At 57.8% G+C, this 24,379-nt stretch overlaps 12 protein-coding genes across 12 annotated transcripts; 7 read left to right on the forward strand and 5 right to left on the reverse strand.

Moving 5' to 3' along the window:
- Positions 1-104: 104 nt before the first annotated feature.
- Positions 105-896, reverse strand: CCM_07819 (protein transport protein sec22; the record flags this gene model as incomplete). The annotated part of the gene is made up of 3 exons (XM_006672959.1): positions 105-683; positions 752-786; positions 863-896. 3 exons carry the CDS (start codon positions 894-896, stop codon positions 105-107), a joined length of 648 nt encoding a protein of 215 aa, XP_006673022.1.
- Positions 897-1,488: 592 nt separating this feature from the next.
- CCM_07820 (killer toxin sensitivity protein) lies at positions 1,489-2,652 on the reverse strand (the record flags this gene model as incomplete). Its single annotated transcript, XM_006672960.1, has 3 exons — positions 1,489-2,225; positions 2,257-2,431; positions 2,494-2,652. The coding sequence occupies 3 exons, from the start codon at positions 2,650-2,652 to the stop codon at positions 1,489-1,491; spliced, it is 1,071 nt and encodes a 356-aa protein (XP_006673023.1).
- Positions 2,653-3,063: 411 nt separating this feature from the next.
- Positions 3,064-3,890, reverse strand: CCM_07821 (uncharacterized protein; the record flags this gene model as incomplete). The annotated part of the gene is made up of 2 exons (XM_006672961.1): positions 3,064-3,510; positions 3,579-3,890. 2 exons carry the CDS (start codon positions 3,888-3,890, stop codon positions 3,064-3,066), a joined length of 759 nt encoding a protein of 252 aa, XP_006673024.1.
- A 618-nt stretch (positions 3,891-4,508) lies between these two features.
- Positions 4,509-6,279, forward strand: CCM_07822 (Major facilitator superfamily transporter; the record flags this gene model as incomplete). Its single annotated transcript, XM_006672962.1, has 2 exons — positions 4,509-5,637; positions 5,714-6,279. 2 exons carry the CDS (start codon positions 4,509-4,511, stop codon positions 6,277-6,279), a joined length of 1,695 nt encoding a protein of 564 aa, XP_006673025.1.
- Positions 6,280-7,296: 1,017 nt separating this feature from the next.
- Positions 7,297-8,759, forward strand: CCM_07823 (sterigmatocystin 8-O-methyltransferase; the record flags this gene model as incomplete). Its single annotated transcript, XM_006672963.1, has 3 exons — positions 7,297-7,539; positions 7,599-8,171; positions 8,235-8,759. 3 exons carry the CDS (start codon positions 7,297-7,299, stop codon positions 8,757-8,759), a joined length of 1,341 nt encoding a protein of 446 aa, XP_006673026.1.
- Positions 8,760-9,489: 730 nt separating this feature from the next.
- CCM_07824 (Monooxygenase) lies at positions 9,490-11,328 on the forward strand (the record flags this gene model as incomplete). The annotated part of the gene is made up of 2 exons (XM_006672964.1): positions 9,490-10,051; positions 10,109-11,328. 2 exons carry the CDS (start codon positions 9,490-9,492, stop codon positions 11,326-11,328), a joined length of 1,782 nt encoding a protein of 593 aa, XP_006673027.1.
- A 255-nt stretch (positions 11,329-11,583) lies between these two features.
- CCM_07825 (pyridine nucleotide-disulfide oxidoreductase AMID-like, putative) lies at positions 11,584-13,041 on the reverse strand (the record flags this gene model as incomplete). The annotated part of the gene is made up of 4 exons (XM_006672965.1): positions 11,584-11,639; positions 11,699-12,003; positions 12,064-12,766; positions 12,840-13,041. 4 exons carry the CDS (start codon positions 13,039-13,041, stop codon positions 11,584-11,586), a joined length of 1,266 nt encoding a protein of 421 aa, XP_006673028.1.
- Positions 13,042-14,587: 1,546 nt separating this feature from the next.
- CCM_07826 (siderophore iron transporter mirB) lies at positions 14,588-16,425 on the forward strand (the record flags this gene model as incomplete). The annotated part of the gene is made up of 2 exons (XM_006672966.1): positions 14,588-14,799; positions 14,862-16,425. The coding sequence occupies 2 exons, from the start codon at positions 14,588-14,590 to the stop codon at positions 16,423-16,425; spliced, it is 1,776 nt and encodes a 591-aa protein (XP_006673029.1).
- A 420-nt stretch (positions 16,426-16,845) lies between these two features.
- Positions 16,846-17,550, forward strand: CCM_07827 (uncharacterized protein; the record flags this gene model as incomplete). The annotated part of the gene is made up of 1 exon (XM_006672967.1): positions 16,846-17,550. The coding sequence occupies one exon, from the start codon at positions 16,846-16,848 to the stop codon at positions 17,548-17,550; it is 705 nt and encodes a 234-aa protein (XP_006673030.1).
- A 568-nt stretch (positions 17,551-18,118) lies between these two features.
- On the forward strand, positions 18,119-21,635 carry CCM_07828 (lipolytic protein G-D-S-L family; the record flags this gene model as incomplete). The annotated part of the gene is made up of 14 exons (XM_006672968.1): positions 18,119-18,356; positions 18,417-18,475; positions 18,550-19,328; positions 19,390-19,412; positions 19,479-19,615; positions 19,670-19,687; positions 19,748-20,077; positions 20,155-20,176; positions 20,233-20,392; positions 20,446-20,572; positions 20,641-20,690; positions 20,746-20,859; positions 20,900-21,083; positions 21,138-21,635. The coding sequence occupies 14 exons, from the start codon at positions 18,119-18,121 to the stop codon at positions 21,633-21,635; spliced, it is 2,739 nt and encodes a 912-aa protein (XP_006673031.1).
- A 317-nt stretch (positions 21,636-21,952) lies between these two features.
- CCM_07829 (uncharacterized protein) lies at positions 21,953-23,234 on the reverse strand (the record flags this gene model as incomplete). The annotated part of the gene is made up of 2 exons (XM_006672969.1): positions 21,953-23,031; positions 23,084-23,234. The coding sequence occupies 2 exons, from the start codon at positions 23,232-23,234 to the stop codon at positions 21,953-21,955; spliced, it is 1,230 nt and encodes a 409-aa protein (XP_006673032.1).
- Positions 23,235-23,879: 645 nt separating this feature from the next.
- On the forward strand, positions 23,880-24,190 carry CCM_07830 (uncharacterized protein; the record flags this gene model as incomplete). Its single annotated transcript, XM_006672970.1, has 2 exons — positions 23,880-24,127; positions 24,178-24,190. The coding sequence occupies 2 exons, from the start codon at positions 23,880-23,882 to the stop codon at positions 24,188-24,190; spliced, it is 261 nt and encodes an 86-aa protein (XP_006673033.1).
- Between the last annotated feature and the right edge of the window lie 189 nt (positions 24,191-24,379).

Here is a 24,379-nt window from a genome sequence, read left to right on the forward strand (position 1 = left end):
TGTATTATACCCAGACCTGCATTCAAACGACCAATTGCATTCGCTATTAAACATACTGCACACTATACCACCGCCATGTAGCTCATTCCATCTGTCCAGCGCCGTTAAAAGAAGCGCCAGTAGATGAAGAACAAGACGATGAACCCGAGCACCGCAAACGGCCCGTACTGCTTCAGCAGCAGCTCCCAGTTGATGCGCACCGCCGCTCTCCGGTACTTTTTGCTGTCATCCCGGAGCCTGCTACTCATCTCGCCCATTTTCTCCAGATTATCGCCGCGGTACAGCAAGTCCTCGATATTCTTGGTCATGACCTTTGTGACGTCGCGCAGCTCGTCATTCAGCTTGTCGAGGTTTTGCGTGGCGCGCGTGTCGGCGTACGTGGTGCGCGTCTTGGCGATGAACGTGTCAAAGTCCATGAACGCGTACGGCCGCAGCGCCGGGTTGTGCAGCTGCGCGGGCGGGTGCGTCGTGTGGAACTCGCGCGCGAGGTCCGCGAGGTACGTGAAGGCGAGCTTGCGCGGGTACGAGCGCGCGCAGATGCACAGGAAGACGACGTCGCCGTCGACGAGGTAGTGCAGCGTGTAGGCGCCCGACTCGATCGACGCTTGCGGCTCCGCGGTCCGGGTCAGCTTGCGCATGATTTGGCGGACTTGGTTCTTGACTTCGGCGAGCGCGGACTCGGACTGTGACGCGGGGGGATTGGGTTAGAGGGTTTGTAGTCGGGGGTGGAAAGGAGGGGGGGGGGGCGAACCTGTTCGTCGTCGACCGAGGCGCAGAGCATGAGGCCTGCCAACAGTTAGCCGGGAACAAAATTTCGGCGCGTCAAGAGAGACTGCTAATAGTCAGAATATGGGGAGCCTACCATCAAGCCGTGATATTTGTGTTGACTGAATCATGATTGCGGTTTTGGAGCTGTAGCTTTGAAAACAAGGACGAGACGGTTGGAGATGGCGATGGTGGTTCCCGCCTTTCTACAACGTGTCCAAAGGCAACGGCGCGTGACACCTAGCACCCGTTCCAGGCAGGCAGCTCTAGACCAAGAGTGGCAATGACACTAGATGTGCGACAGGCAGTATGTTTCTTTCAGGGCGTACAGCTGTTCAATGCTGCTATGACGTTGTCGGGAGATGCTTGTCGGGTTGATGGAAAGGCTTCGAGGTCGCTGCTACAGGGGAGAAGTTGGCAGAGATCGGCAAGGGGCCAATTTGGGTCCCCGGCGCCGCCCCGCCGAAACGCCTGTACCGGCCGGTGACAGCTGCTCAACAATGACAATGATGGCATATATATTTCTAAGGCAATACTGTGCCAGAAAAGGGAGAAAAAATTGCTCCACGAATTTTATCGACTTGCTCTTTGCAATAATAGTTTGCCCATACCTTGTTGAAAATCCGTCGTTGAGCTTCCTCCAACATGTAAATGAACTGTCAGCTACACATCGACGCTCAATAATCGTTCATCTTTTTTTTTTAAATGTCCTATTACTATGGACTAAATCTCGTCCTCTTCCTCATCGAAATCATCCTCCCGACCCATCTCGTACAAAATCCTACCTCCGTCACCACCGCCCACCTCCGTCTGCGCATCAAAGTACGGCAGCACAATGCCCTCACGGTCCTTTCTCTGCTTCTCCGTCAAGCCCATATCAAACGTACTCTCCGGTCCCTCCTCCTCCTGCTCCTCTGCCGCCCCCGGCTTCGCAAACACCGGGTGATCACTGCGCAGCAGCAACCGCCCCGTGCCGCCTCCTCCGGCCGCGCTCTCCGGCCGCACCAGCACAAACGTCTCCGTGACCGTACGCCCGCTCCTCCTCCGCAGCTCCATGGCAACAACCACACCGCGCCTCTCCTCGGCCTCGGCCGCCGTCGCCGCCTTGGAGGCCAGCCCGATGAGCACGCCCTCGCGCCCCTCGTCGAGGCCCCATTCCGGCTCCACGAGCGCCTTGTCGCGCGCGCGCTGGCGCGCCACCTCCTGCGGCAGGCTCGACAGCCGCAGAATGGCCGTGGCCAGGTGGCAGAGGAGCGTCAGCGGCTGCGGCTCGTACTCGCTGTGCGTCCGGGCCAGGAGCAGCGGCGCGTCGAGGTGGTACACGGCGACGATGGAGGCAGCGGGCGTGAGGAGGCCGGAGAGGAAGCCCGCGAGGGATTGCGGGATGGCGGAGCAGAGCGTGTTGAGGGAGTCAATGATGACGACGGCGCCTTTGGGAATGGGCGCATTGTTAGTGGGAGCTGGGGGGCTGGCGAGGGGGGGTGAGCGTACGTGAGATGCTGCGGTCGCGCGCGGCGGCGGGTGTTGTATCCGTGGGTGGGTAATGAGACAAGATTTCTTTTCTGATGGCATTGGGATCTTTCCCAGTGGCCTTTACCATGACATCTACGCCACGCGGCTTTGTGATGGTGGCGAAGGAGAGGAAGATGACCTTGGTCTTTGACAGCTATAAAATCTGGTTAGCCATGCCGTGATGACTGTGCTTATACAAGGTAGAGAAATAAATACCTTTGCTCTTGTGATGATTTCCGAGACGACTGGTGTAGCTCGTTGCTCGAGGTTGTCCAGGAGCAGCGTGAGAGGGCTGGCGCCATCTCTCAGATTAAGCAGCTTCTGCAGCAACAGCAAACTGTGCGACCGCGTATGTGTGGGGTTTGCCGTAGCCATTATCTTATAAAATCATATGGATGGCCGTACCACCGAGAGATTTTACCGGCTAAAGTCAGCAAGATCGACTTGGTTGTGTGTAGCGGTGATGTGCCAAGGTTGTTTGTTGATGGTCAAGCCCAGGAACAAGTTTGCAGCACCCAAGTCTGGTGTGGAGAAATTGACCAGTGTCGCTGTCTACACCAACCTTTACAATGGCATTTCGTCAGCGCCACGAAATGAAAGAGTTCTATAATTACAGGCAATGAAGAGTTACACGGTCTTCAATACATAGTCTGTCGTTACAAAATGTAAGCATATGGTAGTGAGCTATGTGCCCGCGTTAAGAGCCGATGCATCACTTGCCGTAATGATAACCCTAGACACTGAGCAGACAGAATAAAGGGCAACTGGTGGACAATAACATGCGACTCACGCTGTTACATGTTCCTCCTCCTTCAAGCCGTTTGCGCCCGTTTCAGTATCACCAACCACCACTTCCGCATCCTCCTTGCCCCCTTCCCGCTGCATTCCGTCCACACTCTCCCCCCCTTCCGGCGGCAGCGTCACGTCCCAGTCGCTCTCAAACTTGGCGCGCAAAAAATCGTCAAAGTCGCCTGCGCGGCGCCTCTCGTGCGCCGCCCACGCCTGCGCCAGCCAGTCCGGGTCGTGCCGCCCCTGCGCCAAGCTCTCCGTGTACGCGGCGCAGTCGTACCGGAAGCTGTCGTCGTTGCGTAGAGACGCCATGTCGGGCCGCCGCGGCGTGTCGCCGTCCTCGCTAGCGGCCAGAATATGGCGCGGGTCTGGAAAGAGGGCGAGAATCTCGGCGTGGTCGGCGGCGTCAAGGCTACTCCACGCCATAGGATTGGAAAGTATTGTCTGTTTTTTTTTTGGTCAATTTCTGGGAGGTATTTTGAACAATGGCAGATGGAGAGATGAGAACGTACTCGTAGGTTAGCCTTGGCTAGTGGCGACTTGGGATCTGTGAGGAGCCGTTCTGCGTCCCACTTGCGCTGCGTGCGCTTGGTGATGATCCTCACAGCCCTCTTGACAATCTTTTCTTCCGCGACGCGTCCTGTGCTTCGCAGGGTCCGTCGGGGACGCGACGCCAAGGCCGCGTTTGCGGTGTCTGCGTCTTGCGTGGTGGCCTCCAACGGGGCGTTTGCCTTGTCCGCTGCTTCAGCATGTGCCTCGCCGTTGGTAGCAGCGACGACCTCGATCGCACCCTGTGCCGGCGTCGCTTCCGCTTCATCCTCCATGATTTTGTGAGGAGACGCTGTCGTGGTGGGTAATGGGATGGGAAGATGGTGGGCGGAATTGGCGCGGCCAATTCCGGCGAATCTGAGCGCGCGGATAGTGCAAACGAGCACCGCGTCGCGGTACTGTCTGCTCAGTTAACTGCGCGTCAACGCGGTGGACAGCGTCGTGTTTCCGTCAGTCATTGTAAGAAGGGGGTGGAGAAGAACAGCAGACAAAGGCGGTTGCGCCGCTCAATCAGTCAGTGCGGGTGAAGCTGGCAAGTTATAATTTACTGACTTCTACTGACTTAGCGCGATCTCAGTGTCAAACGGCGGTGGTGTAGTACACGATCTCATATATTCAACACAACCTATTCGTAGCATGGTCAATGTGAAATTGTTGAAAAGATCTGGTCTAATTCTCATTCCCCTTTCAAAACACATTTATACACCGCAGATTCGGCGACATGTTTCACCGCCAACTACGTACATCGGCACAGTGTATATTAGCCATTGGTCAGAAAGGTGGCACCAGTTACTGCGTGTATAAGTGGTACAATCCGATGTCGGCATAAACTTTGCACAATTTAATTACTTACCTCCATTCTGTGAGTGGCGAAACACCTGCGTTTATTCATCATGGCAACGCAAACGCAGACTGAATACCTCGCCGAGCCCTCCACCGCCCACGCCGAGACCTTGAGCCTCGCCAAGACGCGGTCGGTGGTGACGCTCAACAGCCGGGCCGTTGCGGACACCGCGTCTCCGAGCGTACTGATTGAACTTGGCCGTGTCCGGAGCAGGCAGGTCGACACTGCCGATACTGGCCCTCGCGATGATGCGAGCGGCCTGTCTGAGGAGCGAGGCAGCCCGGCGCGTCTTCTGCCTCAGGGCGTGCCGCCCGAACTGCCCAACCTGATGGCCGAGGTGGTCTTCGTCCTCGTCTGCACCGCCGGCCAGCTCATCTTCTCCCTCACTCTAGGCCACATGACCGTGAACCAGTTCGTCTTTCAAAAGGCGCTGGACTTGCAGCCGTCCCAGCTGCCGTGGCTGGTTGGCTCCTCGAGCCTGGCGAGCGGTCTGTCCGTCATTGTGTTTGGCCCTCTGGCCGACCTGGCGCCGCCCAAGCCGCTCATGGTGTCTGCCTTTCTCTGGGAGGCCGTCTGGAACGCGGTATCCGCCCTGGTCATCTCCCCGCAGCTCAAGGTCGTCTTCTTCGTCTCCCGCGCGATGCAGGGCCTGGCCGTGGGCGTGCTGGTGTCGGCGTCGATGAGCATCTTGGGGCGGGTGTACAATCCCGGGATGCGCAAGACGCGCGTCTTTTCCATGATGGCGGCCGGCGCGCCGTTTGGGTTCTGGATCGGCGCCATGCAATGTGGCGCGCTCAGCGCTCATCTGCCGTGGATCTTTGGCAGCACGTCGCTGTTCCTCTGCGCCTGCGCCTTGGCGGCCTACTTTACGATCCCACCGCTGGTCCCGGCCAGGGAGGGTAACTCGGCGGATGTGCCGTCGATGAAGCATTTCGACTTTGTCGGCGCGACCCTGGCATCGCTCGGCAGCGGGTTGATCTTGTTTGGGCTGACCCAGGGCTCCTCGGTGGAATGGAACCCGTACACCTATTCGCTGGTGATTGTAGGCGTTCTCATGCTGGTTGCGTTTTACTTTTCTTCCCCCCATGTGAAGCGACCGCTTGTACCTCACGGCGTGTGGAAAATCCCGGGCTTCGTTCCCGTCTTGTTAGCTTACGTATTCGGATTCGGTGGCTACGGTAGGTTAAGCAATCATCATCCCATCCCGCCTTGCCATCATGGCACTAACACGTGTTTTTTTTCCTTTTTTTGCAGCTGGCGCCTGGCAATTTTATGCCATTCAGTTCTGGATCAGGTACCAAGGAGCCTCGCCACTTACTGTGCCACTCTATCTGCTTCCCAATGCCCTGGCTGGAGTTGCCGCCGTCTGGCTGGTATCCAGAACACTCCACGTCGTTCCTGGGCACTGGATTTTGGCGACGAGCATGGTCTTTTTTGGGATAGGCAACGTCTTCTTCCTGCCCCAAACGCCAAGCACCTCTTATTGGGCGCTTTCCATGCCCGCCGTAGCTTTGGCATCTCTCGGCCCAGACTTGAGCTTTGCGGCGGCAACCATCTTCATCACCTCGAGCGTCCCACGATCATACCAAGGCGCAGCAGGCAGTTTGCTCGTGACGGTGCAAAACTTGACACTAGCCATCATGACGTCAGTCTCCAACTCGATCGGAATCAAAGTTGACCAGCTGCCGTCGGGAGAGATTGGCCTGCAGGGCATGCGTGCCATCTGGTGGTTTGGGCTGGCCCTGTCGCTTGTCGCAGCCTTGATTGCTGCGACCATGGTCCGAATCCCCAAGGCGGAGGAGAAGGAGCATGTGCAGTAGAGTAGGGTGGATTTGAGAAAGGTCGATCGTATCACCTTTACCATGTGTGCCAGCAAAAGTGGTAGGCACCCACACAAGTGCTGGTGCTCTATCTCGCTCGCCCTAAGTATCATATAGATCGGCACCAAGCTTTGCGGCAGTTGGCATAATGGAGTTGGGCTATATGTGCAGCTGAATCCACCGACAGTATAAGTTGGTTCTAGGTCAACAGGAGTGAAGATGACGGAAAAAACTCCTTTCGCCCCGCTACTACAAAAGCCAGCCGCAGCTTAAATTGAGGGTAATGCGCTCATTTTGTTGGTCAAGAGACGATGCGAAGTCATCTTATTGGGTCCTGTGGGACAGCGCAGCTAGCTGGCGTGGAAAGCGGAAACGGCCTAGCCTTGGATATACATGGTGCAATAATCTGATTGATAAGATGGCTGCGTGGAGATGGCGGCAGGGATTGCATGAGATATTTCTACACTCCTGGAGGGGCAGCATCAGGTCCGAGGCCCAGACAACTAGTTGACTAGTTAGCCCATTTCTACTCGAAGCAGGTCCACGAGCCCCCTCGTAAGCCTGCCAAGAACGCACAACCTTTGAATAACTAGCCCAAACAGTGTCGATGCCGGCACGGCAAAAAGGCTTGCTCGGCTCAGGATGCCTATTTCCGACAGGATTCACTCCCCTCGCTTGCGGCCTCACCAGCTTGCCACCAAGTGGTCCAGGTCCCACCTCAAGATTGCCGGCATTACACACAAAGCCACCCTTCAGCCTCTGCCACAGCGGGAGGCGCGGCGGGAATCAGCCCCCCAGGGACCGGCCGTTGATCGATGCCATTCGTCATTTTCCCAATTGCCCCGCGCAGCAGAGTGACTCTGGTGATGGGTAAAACCCCCGCCGGTTCCCTACGTCAACCGGGCTAGAGAGGAACAAGAAAACGACCCTGCTATTTTAAGCTTTGTGCCAAATCCCCTCCTGACTTGTTGCTTCTACAAACTGTAGAAACCAGCAAAATAACATAAAAACGTTACAATGAGTACCAACGACAGCATCAACGGGCTCGCGGCGCAGATCGCGGAGCTCGCGAGCAGCTTCACCAAGAGTCTCGCTGATGCCAAAATTGCGGAACCGGATTTCACGCCCAAGAGCGCGACCAGCTATGAAGGCTTGACGGGCGAAATGTTTCTTCGTCGCCAGGAGCTGCTCGACAAGATCAACGACATCTGGTACCTCGTCCAAGGGCCCAGCGAGAGCATCTTCAACTATGTGCACACCGTGAGCCGCAAACCCTCACCCGCAGCTCCCCCATACGCCCCAACTAACTCCCTTCACAGGCCGTTCCCGACATCATGGCCCTCAACCTCATGAACCACTTTGACTTTTGGTCGGCCGTCCCGCTCGACGGATCCGCCTCGTTTGCCGAGATTGCCAGCCACGCCAACCTGCCCGACGAGGTCGTCCAGCGCGTCATCGAGCACGGCATGACGCTCCGTCTCTTCGCCCCCGACGGCGACCACAAGGTCACCGGCCGCGTCAAGCACTCGAGCCGGTCCGCCGCCCTGGTCCAGTCCTCGGGCCTGCGCGCGCTCGTGTCCACCGTCCTCGACGACGCCGGCGCCCCGATGCTGGCCATGAACAAGGCGCTGGAGCTGCACGCGCGCGGCCAGCCCGCGCTGACCCGGGACATGACCAAGACGGCGTTTGCGCTGCACCAAAAAGGTGCGACGATTGGGAATTACAAGACGTCGTGGGAGTACATCGAGAATGACGGCGAGGGCGACCGCAAGGGCTGGCGGCAGAGAAACTTTGTCGAGTTTATGCGCTACCTCAAGGAGATTTTCAGACTCGAGTCGGTGCTAGAAAGCTCGTTTGACTGGAAGGCCCTTGGTAAAGCGACAATTGTTGATGTAAGTGGCCTTTTTTTGCCGTCTCGTATCTGGTGTTCTGCGCTGACAAGGGCACTCATCTAGATGGGCGGCTCCGGAGGGCACGATGCCTTTTTCCTGGCCGAAAAGTTCCCCGACCTCACCATTACCGTAGAGGACCTGCCCGAGGCCGAGTCCGTCTTCAACAAGCACCAGCCGGCCGCGCTCAAAGACCGCGTCAAGTTCATCCCCCACGACTTTTTCCAGCCGCAGCCGGTGCAGCCCGACATCTTCCTCATCAAGCTCATCCTCCACGACTGGCCCGACGAGGAGTGCGTGCAGATCCTGCGCGGGCTCGTGCCGGCCATGCGGCCCGGCTCGCGCGTCTTCTTCCTCGACTTTGTCGGCAAGCAAGAGGCCGAGGAGGGCGGCCCGCCCGTGCCGCGCTCGATCCAGCAGATGGGCACGGCGACGGACCTGCGCATGATGGCGCTGTTTAACGCCGCCGAGAGGCCGGCGGAGGCGTGGCGCGCCATCTTCAAGGCGACGGATGAGCGCTTTGACCTGGTGCGGCTCGAGGCGAACCCGCTGTCGTTCTTTGTCGTCATTGAGGCCGTCTGGCGCGGTTAAGATGGGGAGATGGTCTAGCTGTAGTCACTTGACGAGAGTCACTTCACGATAGTCTATTCATAGATTCTGATAGATTCCGATAGAAATAAAAGTTTTGACTAGCAGATCCTTTCTAGTTTGATATGACGTGATGGTGTAATCCTGGTGGACTATCTGTTGTTCTTGCTCGTCATCGAGGATGTTGGCACGATTTGGTACCTAGGTCACCTATGGTCACTGTACAATGGTATGTTCCTAGTTCCATCCTGACAACAAGAAAACGTCTGACCAGCAGATCTCTTCCACTTTGACCGCAAACCAAGCAGTATAATCCGTGTCCGGCGCCGATCGCCTGTGCCATGGCCACCCATATGGATCCGCGGCTACCCATCTCCTCTGGCTTATACCCACACGCCCCTCATGATAATCATCCAAGGATTCCTGTATGTAGCAAGGATTGTACCCAAGAGCCTTGGCAATGTGCACGCAAATTCACGCGCCTGACAGGCCCTAATTTGGAAAGCTGGTTGCAGCAGTGGAAACAAGAAAATGCATCTCGCTTACACCGTCGTAATCCGATGCCCGGCTGGTACGACAAGGCAGGGGAGCGACAGCCTGATCCAACAGGATGCCATATCTACTTGCCGGCCCTTGACCAGCAGTCGTGGTGAGCCTTGTATCACCCTGAGGCAGTTGCAGACGCCCCATTACTCATCCAGCAAGTCAAGCTTAATCTCTTCGAAACGCCGCAATGGATGGAACAATCCTACCCACCCTGCCAGAACTTAAGCTCCATGTAGCAAAGGAAGATGTTGACGCAACTGCAATTGTCAGCCAGTGGCTTGTTGGTCTACAGGCATGCTTGGATGGCGGCAGTCTCAACAAACTCGGCAAGCTCTTCAACCAGGACTCGTGGTGGCGAGACATCCTCGCCCTCGACTGGGACTTTACCACCAAGCAGGGCCAGGACAAGATCGGCTCCTACCTCGACGCAAAAAAGGTCACCATTACCGACCTGAAACTCTGCGAGTCGGGCGGCTTGAAGCCCGCGCTCGTCGAATGGGCCGGCCAGGCGTGGGTGCAGTCCGCATTCACCTTTTGCACGCAACACGGCCAGTGTCGCGGGTATGTCCGGCTGGAGAATGACGCCGCGTCGCAGTGGAAGGCCTGGACCGTCTTCACGGAGCTGGAGGAGCTGCGTTACCAGCAAGACCTGGAAGCACAGCGGCGGCTGAGCAGGGCGGCGCAGATGATGCCGCAAACCAACGGCACCCATTCCAGCGAGGATATCGATGTGCTGATTGTCGGCGCCGGTAACACCTGGCCCCATGTCTCGTCTCATTTTTGACCGATGCTAATACAAGGTGTAGGACAAGCCGGCGTGTCGCTCGGAGCGCGGCTCAAGCACATGGGCATCAGGGCCCGGCTGGTCGAGCGGCATCCCGCCGTCGGCGACGCCTGGCGCGCGCGGTACGACTCGGTCACGCTCAACACGCCCACGTTTACCGACCACTACCCGTTTATGAAGTACCCGGAGAGCTGGCCCGAGTGGCTGACGGGCAAGCAGGCGGCCGACTTCCTGGAGCACTACGCGCAGCTCATGGGGCTCGACATTCTGCTCGGCGCCACCGTCCGGTCCGTGGAGCGCATCGGCGACAAGTACTCCGTCGTCGTCGTTGACGGCGCGCACGGCGAGCAAACTTTTTCGCCCCGGCACGTCGTGCTCGCCACCGGCGTCTACGGCGACACGCCCATCACGCCGCAATTCCCCGGGCAGGACACGTTTGCCGGCACCATGTACCACTCGAGCGAGCGCGCGTCCGCCAGGCTGATCCCGGAGCTGTCCGAGAAGAACGTGGTCGTCATCGGCTGCAGCACCAGCGGGCACGACGTGTGCCAGGACTTTGTCGACCACGGCGCGCGGCAGGTCACCATGGTCCAGCGACACGCCATCTTCGCGCTGTCGACGGACACGTGGAAGACGCTGCAGCTCGGGCTGTGGAACATGCCCGGGCTGAGCACCGAGGAGGCGGACCTGGTGGGCAACTCGCTGCCCGTGGCCGTGGTGCGGGCCATGAGCGTCGACCTGACGCGCGCCATGGCCGCGCTGGACGACGCGCCGCTGCTGGACGGTCTGCGGCGCGCCGGCATGGCGCTGCGCACCGGCGAGGACGGGTACGGCCTCGCCGACCACCAGCTCATCAAGGGCGGCTGCTACTACATCGACCAGGGCGCCGGCGCCATGATCGCCGACGGCCGCATCCGCGTGCGCCGCTGCGAGGCGGGCGTGGCCCGGATGACGGAGACGGCGGTGGTGCTGGCTGACGGGACGAGCATCGAGGCTGATGTCGTGGTGCTGGCGACGGGGTTCGAGAAGAATGTGGAAAATGTGCGGCGCGTGATGGGCGATGACGTTGCGGATAAGATGGTTGGGTTTGGCGATCTGGATGCTGAGCAGGAGAGGGTCGGATGGTGGCGGCCGACGGGCCTCGACGGGTTCTGGTATATGACGGGGAGCTTCATGTGGTGTCGCCAGTTTTCGCGGGCTTTGGCCCTGCAAATTGCTGGCCAGGTAAAGGGATACTACTAGCGATATAGATCATTTTCAAGTCATTGAAATATGACAGGTTTCTTCATAAATACAGTTTGCTTCCAGCACAATAGCCAACACGCGCTACCCTACACTTTGTAAACCCGGCAACTGTTCAGAAACTAGGAGCGAGTGGGCTGCAGAAGCAAAAACAAAATATGAACGATATAAGTCTATATTTATGTAAATTGCAACATCAGTCATTGGCTTTGCCTCTATGATTTCTCGTCTATTGTTCTATGCATAATTTATCATTTAAATGGCCGCTTGTGGCGCTTCGCGCATCTTGACGCCAATCCAGCTCAGGGAACCTAGATACCGTATTAGTTTAAGTCCAGAAGCTCTTTTCGAGGCTTTTTGTGGTGCTTACCAGAAAGGTACAAATCCGTCCCAAAGAACTTCTTCATGACGTCCTCGCCCGAGCCGGTGCCTTCCGGGCCGGACCAGACGGCCTTTTTGCCGACCGCCATGACGATCATGGGCGGAAGCTCCTCGAGCTCGCCATACGTCGGCGTGTGCTCGACGGCGCTCTGGAGGGCGTGCTGGTGGATGTTCATGGCCACGAGGTGGCCTTGGCGCATGGCGCCGCCGCAGCGCTTGACGCCGGACCACTTTGTCGCGTCGCCTGCGCAGTAGTGGTACTCGGCGTTGGGTACGTCGGCGGGAAGCATCAAGCTATTGACTAGGTTAGCAACTTTCGTTCCGGTTCAAAGGACGTATTGTGTGACAGCGTACTTGGGCTGAATCTTGACGCGGCCCTCGGCGTCGCGGGCGGCCGCCGGTAAGTACTCCGTCGCGGGCACGCTCTGCGACACGCCGACAATGACCAAGCTCACATCAATGGTGTTTCCATTCGTAAACGCGGCGCGGTACTTGGCCGACCCGTCCTCGGTCGGCACGCGCTCGTGGCTCTCCAGACGGTGGTTGAGCAGCACCTCGACGCCGGCGTCCTGGAGCAGCTGCAGCGAGACGTCCTTGCACTCGTCGCTCAGGCCCTCGGAGGAGAGCAGCTGGGCGCGCGAGTGGGCGAGGACGACGCGGAGGTGCGGCATAACGAGCTTGAGCTCGGCGGCCATTTCGATGCCGACGGCGCCGCCGCCGACGACCAGGACGCCGTGCTGCGCCCGGGCGGCCGTGTCAATGTGCGCCTGCGTCTCGACCAGGTAGTCGTCGTACGTGAGCGCCTGCGGCACCACTGGCCACACGCGGCGGTACCCCGTGGCGGCGCAAAAGTAGTCGTACTCGATGGTGGTGGGCGCGTGGCGGCTGCCGTGCGGCAGGACCGTGGCCGTCTTGGCGGCGCAGTCGACGTGCGACAGGCTGCCGTGGACAAAGGTGACATTGTCGGCGTCGAGGTCCGTCATGTCCCGGAACCGGGCCCAGGCGCGGTCTCGGTAGGCCGCGTCGGCCATGGCGAGAGGGGCGCCGACGATGTGCACTGCAAACGGCCGTGGTTAGTGCGATTTCGTGGAACGTGTGCTTGTATAGTGGTAGTGGTGTGGAATGCGTACTGAACCCATCGCGCTCGTCGACGACGGTGATTTGAAAGTTAAACTGCGGCCAGTCTTGCGCGGGGGCAAAGGGCTCTGGGTGCATACGCGGGGAGACGCCGCGATGCAGGTCCAGCAGGTTGACGGCGACGGCGAGGCCTGCGTAGCTGCCGCCGGCGACGAGGACCCTTATGGTGGTGGCAGAGTTGGATGCTGAAGGCATGGTTCCGCTTCGTGATATTGGAGGGGGGGGTGGAGGGGGGTAAAAAGATTAGATGGAAGCAGGAGGGAAAAAAATATGCATCAGGTCAGGACAGCGTATTGTTCTGAAATACGGCTCGGGACAAGTTGGATCTTGTCCGAGCCTATTCCGAGAAGAGCGTGTGGGATGGAGTCCAGAAGGAACTACCTACACACCTACATACCTTGGGTTCTTCGTACTCTGCAGCAAATAGTAGCACTATTGGGGGAGACACGAGACCGCCAAGCAAGGGCAACGCTGATCCCACCTACCCATTTTTTATTATTCAACAAATTTTTTTCTCCTCGTTTTGCCAAAGTCTGTTTCCTCGTGAAAGCGGCAGTATTTCCCTCATACTATTTTGTCTAGGGGTCTCCGGCGAGACACCGTTCCCACCCCGTGGTTGGCAGGCTAGATTAATCTAATCAAACCCATCTTATCAATCGCGCCATGACTCGCTCGCCAGGGCCCCCAAACCTCTGGGACCGCACCAGCGGAGACACAAGTCACATCCTACAACGCCATCTGAATTCTTGGCCTTTTTTCTTTTTTTTTTTTTCTCCTCTCTCTTTTTTTCCCACAACGTTTTATTAGTCTCGCCCACCCATCAATTTTCGGGTCACCTGCTCCGCGCAATTTATTCCTCCCCCCGTTGCGACTGGCCACAATCACCTGCCCGCAGCCCCAAACCATGTGGGAGGCGGATCCGTCGCACCGGTTGCAATAAATAAATTAAAAAAGATACGTTCACTGCAGAAAACGGCCCGTTGTCGAGGCTGGACGCTAAGCCACATAAGCTTAATGCTATTAATAAGGCTGTCACACTGGAACGGCAATACCCGCGACAAGCGGCAACTTCAACACCCGGCTCGCCGCGGCATGGCAAAATTTAGAGGCTCGGAACAAGACTCACTCGCGCAGCATCATGGCAGGTCGATGCGAGTGGCTTGGGATCTTCGGGGTCTGAGAGGCGGCTCCGGAATCATCTAGCTGTGACTTGGCAGCTTGGCGACGTACACGCCACACTGAGCGGCGAGAGCCAAGACACAGCCAGCCCTCTGGCTCCATATCTCGACTCCTACTCCGTACATTTAGAGTTGAAAATAAAGCTCGGTTCCAAACGGATCCTCTGAACATGTGGTGGGTGGGCTCCGAAATCAGCAAGCCGACCCGTCAAGTTCCAATATCAGATCCTTGCCTGTTGGTATTCGCCAAGTAACAAATCCTTGGCAATATTTCCAGCTGAGGCTGCTCGCAGTTTGCCATCACATGCGGTGCAGCTGACGAGGTGAGAGGCGAAAATTTTCTTTTTGCGTTCCTGTTCATCTCGGGCCTGGGCAATCGAGTTCCCATTCGTCCTCTTGTTCGACACCTACATCTAGCGCCGCTCTCCCGCATAATAAGTCGCCTTGCTTGTTTCCGTGAGACAGACCCTCGTGTGCCTTTACCTTTTTTGTGTTGAAAGCTGAACCACCCTCTCGGTATCCCAAAAAGACTTTGCCCCATCCCCCCCTCCTCCCTTGAGCAAATGGCGGCTATTACAGCAGACCAGAAGCGGCCGGGCGAGCCTGAGATCGTCTCGTACCCCAAGGATGCCGAAAAGGGTGCCCCCATGGCGGTCGATCCCGACTCCAAGGAGGACCACGGATCTGATTCCGAAGACTTCCAGGAAGGTGTGCGCCGCGTGCGCGCCATTACCACCATCTGGACCACGAAGACGCTCTGGAGCATGTTTGCGCTGTAAGTCGACCGTTGAGCGACCGAGTGTGCTGCCGACGCTCTCTAACATGATACATCTCCAGACTGTACCTCATCTCCTTTGTCGACTACCTGCAGAATGCGCTCGACTACGCCCTCAGCCCGTACATCACGTCCATGTTCCAGTCGCACGGCCTGCTCAACATTGGCGGTATCTTGTCCACCATCATCGGCGCCTGCACGCCGCTCGCGCTCGCCAAGGTCATTGACATTTGGGGCCGCGTCGAGGGCTTCGTCTTCATGCTCGTCGTCTGCGTCGTCGGCATGATCATGAAGGCCGTCTCCCAAAACGTCACCACCTACGTCGCCGCCCACACCCTCTACTGGACCGGCCACCTCGGCATCCGCTACGTCATGGGCGTCATGATCGCCGACATGACGAGCCTCAAGAACCGCATGATCTTCATCGGCTTCAGCAACACCCCCCGCATCGCCTCCGCCTTTGCCGGCCCCGCCCTCGGCAAGCTCTTTTACGAGCAGGTCAACTTTCGCTGGGCCTTTGGCGCCTTTACCATTATCCTCATCGCCAGCTGTCTGCCCGCCCTCGCCCTCATGCAGTCCATGTTCCGCAAGGCCACCAAGCAGGGCATCATTGAGAAGCGCGAGGCCTCGGGCCGCACTGTCTGGCAGTCGGTCAAGTTCTACATGGTTGAGTTTGACATCTTGGGCATCTCCATTCTCATGTTTGGCCTTTCCTTCCTCCTCTTGCCCTTTAGCTTGGTCAGCCGCGCGCCCCAGAAATGGGCCACGCCGTACATTATCGCCATGCTCGTCCTCGGCGTCATCTTGCTGCCTCTCTTTTACGTCTGGGAGGCCAAGTTTGCCCCCAAGCAGTTCCTGCCCTTCCACTACCTTAAGCAAGGCACTATCATCGGCTCCAGTCTTCTGGTCGCTCTCATGTACCTGTCCACCTTTTGCTGGAACACGTACTTCAACTCGTATCTGCAGGTTGTCCACAGACAGCAGATTGATACGGCCGGTTACATCCTCAACACGTACATGCTTACGGCGGCCTTTTTCGCGCCCGTATTCGGTTTCCTCATCAGCTACACGGGCGACTTCAAGTGGACCGCCTACTCTGGTGTGCCCATCATGCTTCTCGGCACCGCCCTTCTCATCCCGTACCGCAGCCCGGACGCCCCGATCGGCATGCTCGTCTTCACCCAGTTCCTTGTCGGTCTCGGCAGTCAAATCTTCAGCACGTGCAGCACGATTGCCATCATGGCGCCCGTCACGCACCAGTACATTGCTGCGGTCAACGCCATCGGTGGTCTGTTTGGAGGCGTTGGCGCGTCCATTGGTATTGCCATTGCCGGTGCCATGTGGAACAACATGATTCCTGAGCAGCTCAGCCAGCGCCTTCCCGACGAGATGAAGGCCAATGCGAGCACAATCTTCGGCGACATGAGAGTGCAGATTGCTTTTGCAGACGGCACCCCGGAGCGTGACGCTGTTGTTGGCGCGTACGCTCACGTCATGCGTCTCATGGTTATTGTTGGTGCTGCTTTTATGCCTCTCTGTCTTCTCTGTGTCTTCTCGTGGAAGAACATTAATGTCAGAAAGATTGAGGAGGAGCAGGGCAAGCAGACCAAGGGACTGACCATCTAAGTACGTCCTGATGGACGTTTTTTTGTTAGCTCACATTTGGCAAATTGGTAAAGGGGGAGAAGATTCTCGTGCTTTCCTTCGGATGCAGTAAAACAACAAATGATACCCGCTGTTGTTTGTTCGAGAGTAGTCACAGGGGGTGACTGACGTGGCAGTGCAGTTAATAGACCTTACAATTAATATTCATTCACGGCGGCTTGCAATTGAAGTGAATCATAATCTGGCTATCATTCGTGGATGCCTGGTGAATGACTGTGGCGAGCGGCACCGTTTGCCCCCAACCTCGCGTTTGCATGCACAACGAATCAACCGTTGCATGTAATCTTTCTACAGACTCCTCCTCCCTGGGAGGTTCTCTTCCAGATTCTACATCTCTTGCATTATTCACAGTTCTCTGAAAACCTTCCATCAACGTTCGAGATGTCTCAATTGGCAGGTCTTCCGGTCTTGATAGAATACGTCTCGTTTGTGAAGCGAAGGATCCAGCCGCTTTTGAGCAATGAAGAGATTCGACAGTACAGCCCGGGATGCTTACCCCCGTTGTCAACTATGTCGAGAAACTCCTACCCTTGGGTTCACTGGACTCGACGTGTCGTTGACAATGTGACTTCTCTCAGCGAGGGCTCTGTTCTGGACGCCATCATCGCACAAGCCCTCTTTGGCCGCGCCAGAATGATGGAGCAGAAGTGGTTCCAAGACGTACATCGCCTTCACGGAAGCTGTCTGGACTCTTTACCGAAAGACGCCCCGATAGAGTTCGCGCAATCGCAAGCGGCCATCTTTGGCGGCACAGGCCGCTCTGAACCGCCGCCGCCACCGACCGAGACGACGCCGACCGAGACGACGCCGACCGAAACGACGCTGACCGAAACGCAGCCCACGCAGGACTTGCTCGCCAGGCTGCAGGCCAAAATCGAAGAAATCAACACGTTTGAAACCCAACAACACAAGAATCTCGAGGATCTGTTCAGCGCCCTCGCCAAGTCCTACCCCGGCATCAAAGGCGTCCTCTGCGGCGTCCGACACAGCTTCCGCGGCCGCCACGATCGATGCGCAGAAAGAGAAGTACTCTTGAGCGCGACCTCGGAGTACATTCAGGAGATGGAGTGCCAGGGACAGATTTGAGAATCAGCATGGGAGGCATCTAGCTGTTTTTGGAAACCTCGAGGTCAAGGTATATTGGAGAGAAAGCACTGATGCTTGCTCGGTGAGCAAGCGTGGAGCGACGAGAGTAGGCGACAGGGCAGCTACAAGCCCTCGAGACACTTGATATTTGCTTCATATAGGACTTTTTGCTGAGGAATGCACTACCCCTATACACAACTTGACCCTCCACTCAGTAAACGCCACTTCGACAACGCACGTTACACCTGCGATGCAGGGAGACTCATGACCTTTTGCACCCCGCATCAATATTGCAAGCCCCTAATGCCCATAGATGGTTGTTACAGCCTTAAAATTCCATAGGAATGCGGCTGTCAATATGACTGCATAATCTTACCTGCATGCCGTACTGTATAGAGCCACAATGTAGTTTAATAAGGCGCCAGCCGAGATCGCCCCTGTTGTCGCCAGACAACCCTTTGTCCAACGTCTCGGTCGAGGATTGACTCTGGCAAGACCTATAGCTATAATTGCTACAGTTTCTACAATTTCAAGGCTCAAACCTCCTTCTCTCGACAAGGCATACAGTATGCGTCTGCGCTGGGCAGGCATGGCCGCTGTGCTCCCCACGTCGTTGGCTCTTCCCGCTCCAGCCCCAGATACCAGCATCGTTCTGCATTTTAAAGGGACTCCGGCGGGAAACCAGATTGAAAATGGCCGTGAGCTGCGCATATTGCCCGTAGGAGACTCCATTACCGTCGGCTATGGAAGTGACGAGGGCGGAGACGGCGACGGCTACCGGCGCAAGCTGCGCGACGACTTGTCTGGTAAAAATACTACCGTACAAAAAATTCACTCGAAAAACACCGATTAACACCATGACTCAGGGAACAAGGTTATTTTCGCCGGCACGGAAACCACTGGTACCATGGAGGATGGATACTTTGTAAGTTTGTCGCCCTTTCTCCTGCAGCGCCGCAGCAATTGAGACAGCGCGTAGCTGACGACAGGGCTTAAAAGGCAGCATGGAGCGGCAAGACAATTCAGTTTATATCGGACCATGTCGAACCATCACTCGATCAGCGACCGAATGTCGTTTTGCTCGCCGCCGGCACAAACGACATGAACCCCAACCCATCCATCTCCACCGAAGGCAACGACCCCGTGCAGGCCGCTCTCCGGCTCGGCAGACTCGTCGACAAGATCATCACCAAATATCCCGGCGCCGTCCTCCTGGTTGCCGTCATCACCGACACCTGCGACCCGGCGCAAGCGCCGGGCACGCGGCAGTTCCAGAAGCTGGTCCCGCGCGTCGTTCAGCAGCGCCGGGACGCCGGCCACCGCGTCCTCGCCGTCGACTTTACCAGCTTTGTCCGCGACAACGGCAAGGAGGTGCTACGCGACTGCATACATCCTACGAACAGCGGGTACTGGCTTATGGGCGACTACTGGTACGACTTCTTGACGCAGGTGCCCGGCGGCTGGATCCAGCCGCCGGTCGGCGGGGACCCGCAGCGGCCGGCGCTCGACGACCCCGGCTTGAACGGCGGCATCGAGCGTCATGTTCCGCCGCCAGACTTTGGACAGAGTCCGGTTGATTCGAGACCGGAGGGGCGCTACAAGGACGTCCGGGACTGGGCTGTGGCCGGCCCGGCTAAGTGCGGCTCGAAGCCGGCGTGGAGAGCAACGGGGAAGATTGCGCATGGCCTTGGGCGAAATGGGGACTGGAAATTCCACAAGAACTGGACACAAGTGGACGATATTGCTGCTGGTTTTGGTCTGGACGGGGCGCATGTCCGGTGAGTATTCTGTAGCTTGGGAGAGTGCAAAGCGTGCTACTTGACTGACTTGGCCTCGCAGGCTACACGATATGAATGGCGACGGTAAAGCCGGTATTGACACATGGTTGGTATCATTCGGTAATAGCATTCTGATAATATTCTAAACAGATTACGTCTGGATTGACCCAAACACGGGAGAAATTCGATGCTGGCTGAACAACCTCCCCAAGCCCTGGAGTCCCGCCGGGACCAACAACAGCATCATCGGCAGCGGCGCCGGCCGCGGAGAGACAGTCTACCTCGCAGTACGTCTCGGAAGCTATCATAAGCACGCCAGTACCAACTAACTTGCCTCTCAGGATATGAACGGCGACGGGGTAAAGAAATTGGCCCGATCCGTCTCTGTCGCAGCAACTTGCACTAACAAAAAAGCATAGATGGACGACTACCTCATCGTGAATCCTAGAAACGGCGCCGTCCGCGTCTTCTGGAACCACGGCCCGGACAGCCGCTGGGCCAACGGGTGGAAGTTTGTCGACGGCGGCGTCATCGCCGCGGGCGTGCCGCACGCCAATCTCGCGACGCTCCGGTTCCCCGACATCAACGGCGACGGCCGCGCCGACTACGTCTACATCGGCCAGGGCGGGTCGCTCGTGCACTGGCTCAACGTCGGCTCCGTGGGCGGGACGGACGTGGTCTGGCACAGCCAAAGGGGGATAGCGACGGGCGTTGGTCTGGAGGACTTGTCGAGGCTCGTTTTTGCGGATGTAGGTTGGCTGCTCCCGGCGGGTAGCGGAGAGTGGTTGGTGTAGCAAACAGTAGCTAACATGGCGATGTTTTGTAGATCAACGGGGACGGGCGAGACGGTAATGCAGTCAAGCCACAGGGGTCAACAAGGGTGCTACGACTAATATTTTGGTAGACTACCTCGTTTATGATGACGACGGCGGGATCTCTGGGTTCTTGAACCAGCGCACAAATCGCGAAGGCGTGCCGCTTTTCATTGACCAGGGTGGTGCCAGGTCGATCATGGATGGCTTCGGGCATGCGCCAAGCACACTTCGCCTAGCTGATATGGATGGGTACGCAGTCGTAGTCTCGTCTGGTCTTGGTCCAAATCTAATGGTGTGTATAGGGACGGCAAGGATGACTACGTCTTCATCGGCGACAACGGCTCCTTGTCCGTGTGGTACAATCGCGGTACCATCGACGACAGCATGGCCATTGACGGACTGCGATTTGCCGACATCACTGGAAGTCAAGTACGAGCCTCTTCTTTTTGGTCGTTGGCCTACATAGTCGGTTTTTACTCTAACGTAAAATGCCACAGGGAAAGGATTACGTCTGGGTTGATCCAAAGAGCGGTGCCCCGATCGTCTAGTAAGTCATTCGAATTTTGTCTTCAGATCGTAACAGAGCTAATCTACACATGTAGCTCCAATAATGGCGACTCATGGAGTCCGGTCAACAACGGGCATGCGATTGCTGCCGGCGCGGCTCCGGGAAACCAGGTTGTTTTCGGCGACATTGACGGGTACTCACCGTTCTGGTACTCTACAAGTTGTGTGGCACGCGCTGACGTGGTCTAGTGACGGATATGACGACTACTTGGTCCTTGATCCTGAGACTGGGGCTCTGACAGCCCATCTCCTTGTTCCAGGCGGAGGCGGCGAGAGCCAGTATGGTGGCTACATGTTCAAGCCCGTCGGCCAGATCGCCAGCGGCCTCGGCCCGGGCAAGAATGTCCGCATTGCCGACATTGACGGAGACGGCGTGAGCCATTCTACTTGTAGCAGCTTCTGCATCGGCTGACCCTTGGAGTTTTAGCGCGACGACTACATTTACCTGTCCAGCACGGGGAAGACGACCATCTACCGCAACATGTACGGCCCCGACACCGGCCCCCACAACCGTTACTCGGCGCTGCCCGAAGCCGACGCGCTGGGCATCGGCCAGCGCCCGGAAGAGATTAGTTTCCACGACATCAACGGGCAAGTTTCCTCCCCTCCTCTACCAACTGCTTTTGCGTTTCATCCGCTGACCGAGATTTTTTTCTTTTGTAGCGACGGCAAGGCAGACTACGTCTGGACGCGGCCGCTCGACGGGCAGGTCGAGGTCTGGCTCAACATGTACCCGCAGCAGCCGGCGTGGAGGCACGTTGGCGTCGTCAAGGACGGTGTAGGGACGTCGGGCGCCAACGTGCGCTTCGCGGCGCTGACGGGGACGCGAAAGCATCGGGGCAGCGGACGAGCGGACTACGTGGTGGCAGATCCGAGCAGCGGCGCCTTTGCGGCGTGGCTTAACGGATGCGATGACAGAGCGTGAGTCATCGCAGCTAGGTTTCTTGGCCGTGGGAGAGTAGGGGATGACGATGGTGGTGGGTTAGGTTTTGGGGTATCGGACGGAGTAGTTGCATACTAAGACATCACTTGAACACGGCTTCGTGAGTCCACGCTGCGCATATTGGGTTTAAGGAACAATTTGTTCCAATGAATTTCATTGCCTTCGTAAGTCGTACGGTCATTAATAGAAATAGGTGCCCCCTAAAGTTCTTTCCATGTAAGCCAAAACAAACCCCTTCATAATCGTAGCAAATTCCAAGCGTAGCAAGTGTCAGTACGCCATCTCTCAGTCATGTCAATCTAGAGCACGACCCATCCCGCCTCCATGTCCGCCTCCCTGTCACTCGGCGGCGGCAGGACAGGCTCGTTTGGCGAGTCCTCCTTGGCCAAATCCTGCGTTCCCTCCTCCGACTGGGGCTCGCCGTCGTTCTGCGGAGTCACAAAGTACAGCCCGTCCTCGCCCAGCTCAATAGCAACGACATCGTCCAGGCCGTAGTGGTGCGCAAACGCCTCCTCGTCTACCGCCAGCTCGACCTCGGGCAGTGCCGCCACTTCCGGGTCGTCTTCAACGAGGTACACCTCAAAGTCAACGGGCCCGTCGACGGGAAACGAGGCGCCAAAGACGTCGACGTTGTGGATGACGTTGGTGTGCGGGGCCTCGGCGTCGTGGTATTCCAGGTCGTCGGACAGCTGCGCCACAAAGTTGAAGAGGTCCGTGTCGTCGTCGTCGTCGGACACGGACGGCGGCGCCGAGTCCTCAGTCTCCGAGTCGGAGCTCCACGCGCTCGCAGGCTGACCGCCGTCGACGACCGCCTGCGCCTCCTCCTCCTCCTCCTCCTCCTCCTTCGTCTCCCGCGCCGGACTGTCAGACCACAGCAGCGGCAAGTCTTCGCTGTGCACGCTGCTGCCCACCTCCATCATGGTGTCTCCGTCGCCGTCGCTCGCCGCACCGTCCTCGTCCGCATCCCGGCCGCGCCACGTCGGCAGCAAGTCCTCGCCAATTTTCAGGTCCTCCAGCTGCACTCCCATCCGGCGCGCTTCCGCAAGACGCTCGTTGCCGAGCTGCACGAGCACCGCGCGCAGCCGCGCGCCGAGCGCCCAGGCGTCCTGGCACTCGCGGAGCCGCTCCTGCACGACGTCGTGCAGCGACTGCGCCTCGGGGTCCCACACGCAGCCGGGCCACGCGGGCAGTCCGTGGTCGTCGATGAAGACCGCATCGAGAGCCGCGCCAGCGCACAGGGCGCACTCGAGCCGCCGGACGGCGGCGGCGCGAAGGTGGTGCCGCTCGGGCCAGCCGGTCAGGTAGATGGGCATGCTGGCGCTGATGGCTTTCCGGAATGCCGCCGAGGCGGCCTGGTCCTCGGGGCTCGGTTCTGTGTCTGTGTCGGCAGTCAGTAAGTGGCGGGGTTCGTGGCCATGCTGGAACGCTACCTCTTGGGGGTTCCTGTTCAAGGTCCGGGTACCGCCTTTCAGCATCAGAGACGCCACCATCGTCGTCGTCGCTGGATATCGTGATGATGTTGGCTGGGTCTTCTTCCGGCAGCCAGTAAAAGGCAGCAAACGTGTTCTGGTCGTAAGTCATGTTTGTCAAACGGGACAAAAGCGAGAGATGAGTTGGGAGAGAGTCGAGATTGTGTTACAGGTAGAAGCGGTGTGTAGCCGGGTAGAGGGAAAACACAAACAGACTCTCAAACAAAAAAAGGCGGAGAAGGCGTTCTTTATACGCGTGAGCAAGAGAAGATGCTGCCGTCCTTGCTTTGTGCGACCACTGTATGACGCTGGCGGCAACTGACTGATTGACAGGTCACCATTCGAGTTACACGAGGCTGAACAGCGTGCAAAGAGAAAAGAAGAAAAGAAAAAAAAGGCAAGAAGATACAGCGCGTGCGAACCAGGGCGGCGGGCGTTTTGGGCCAAGAAATGCTGCGCATGCCGAGGTGCACGGCAGCATGCAGCGTCATGCCGCCGCCACGACATGTTTGCATGACCGGCGCAGTGACGAACAGACAGGACCAACGTCCATCCGCCAAACAATAACTGCGCTATTTCGGAAACCGCGAATCACATATCCACCAAATCATACGTGTAATGTTGGGGATCGGAGGAAGATCTCGTCGTACGTGTGATTTAAGGACCCAGGTCGCACCGTGCCTGGGAAACTAACCAGTCTCTTCACGAAGCACCAGGGTCGTGAAACCACGGGGCCGTTTGCCAGCGGGGGAAAAAAATGACATCTGAGTCCCGCGTCTCGTTCGCCGTACAGATGCCGCCTAGCGGGCTCAACACCGGCGCGGCGCCATGCCGCCGTCTCGTCGTCCGCAACGCGGAGGACAGCAACCACGAGCCGTGGCGCCGGCACCGTGACCACCTCCCGCCGCCCATCGACATGGCTGCGCCGCCCAGTCCAACGTGGGAGCAGCTTCTCGGCGAGGCCCCCCATGGCAGCGGCCACATCCACATGGACGAGGCCGCGACGTGCGTGTGCAGGCACTGCCGCGGACGACGGTCGACGCTGCCGAGAGCAGCGGCCTCGCTTAGCTGGGCGGGCTGGCGCTGGCAAGACACAGAGTCGATCGCGGGGGCCGCTCGGGGACGGCTTCGGGGGCAGGTCCAGCGCATAATTCGGTTCATGAGGGCTTCCGGGGTCGCACACTGATTCATGGAGGGTCGCACATTTTGTTTCGCTCTGTGTGTTATATTGTATTTAGTATCGTCAAAATATATCAT

Source organism: Cordyceps militaris, assembly GCF_000225605.1.
Source record: "Cordyceps militaris CM01 unplaced genomic scaffold CCM_S00006, whole genome shotgun sequence".
Taxonomy (NCBI): Eukaryota; Fungi; Ascomycota; class Sordariomycetes; order Hypocreales; family Cordycipitaceae; genus Cordyceps; species Cordyceps militaris.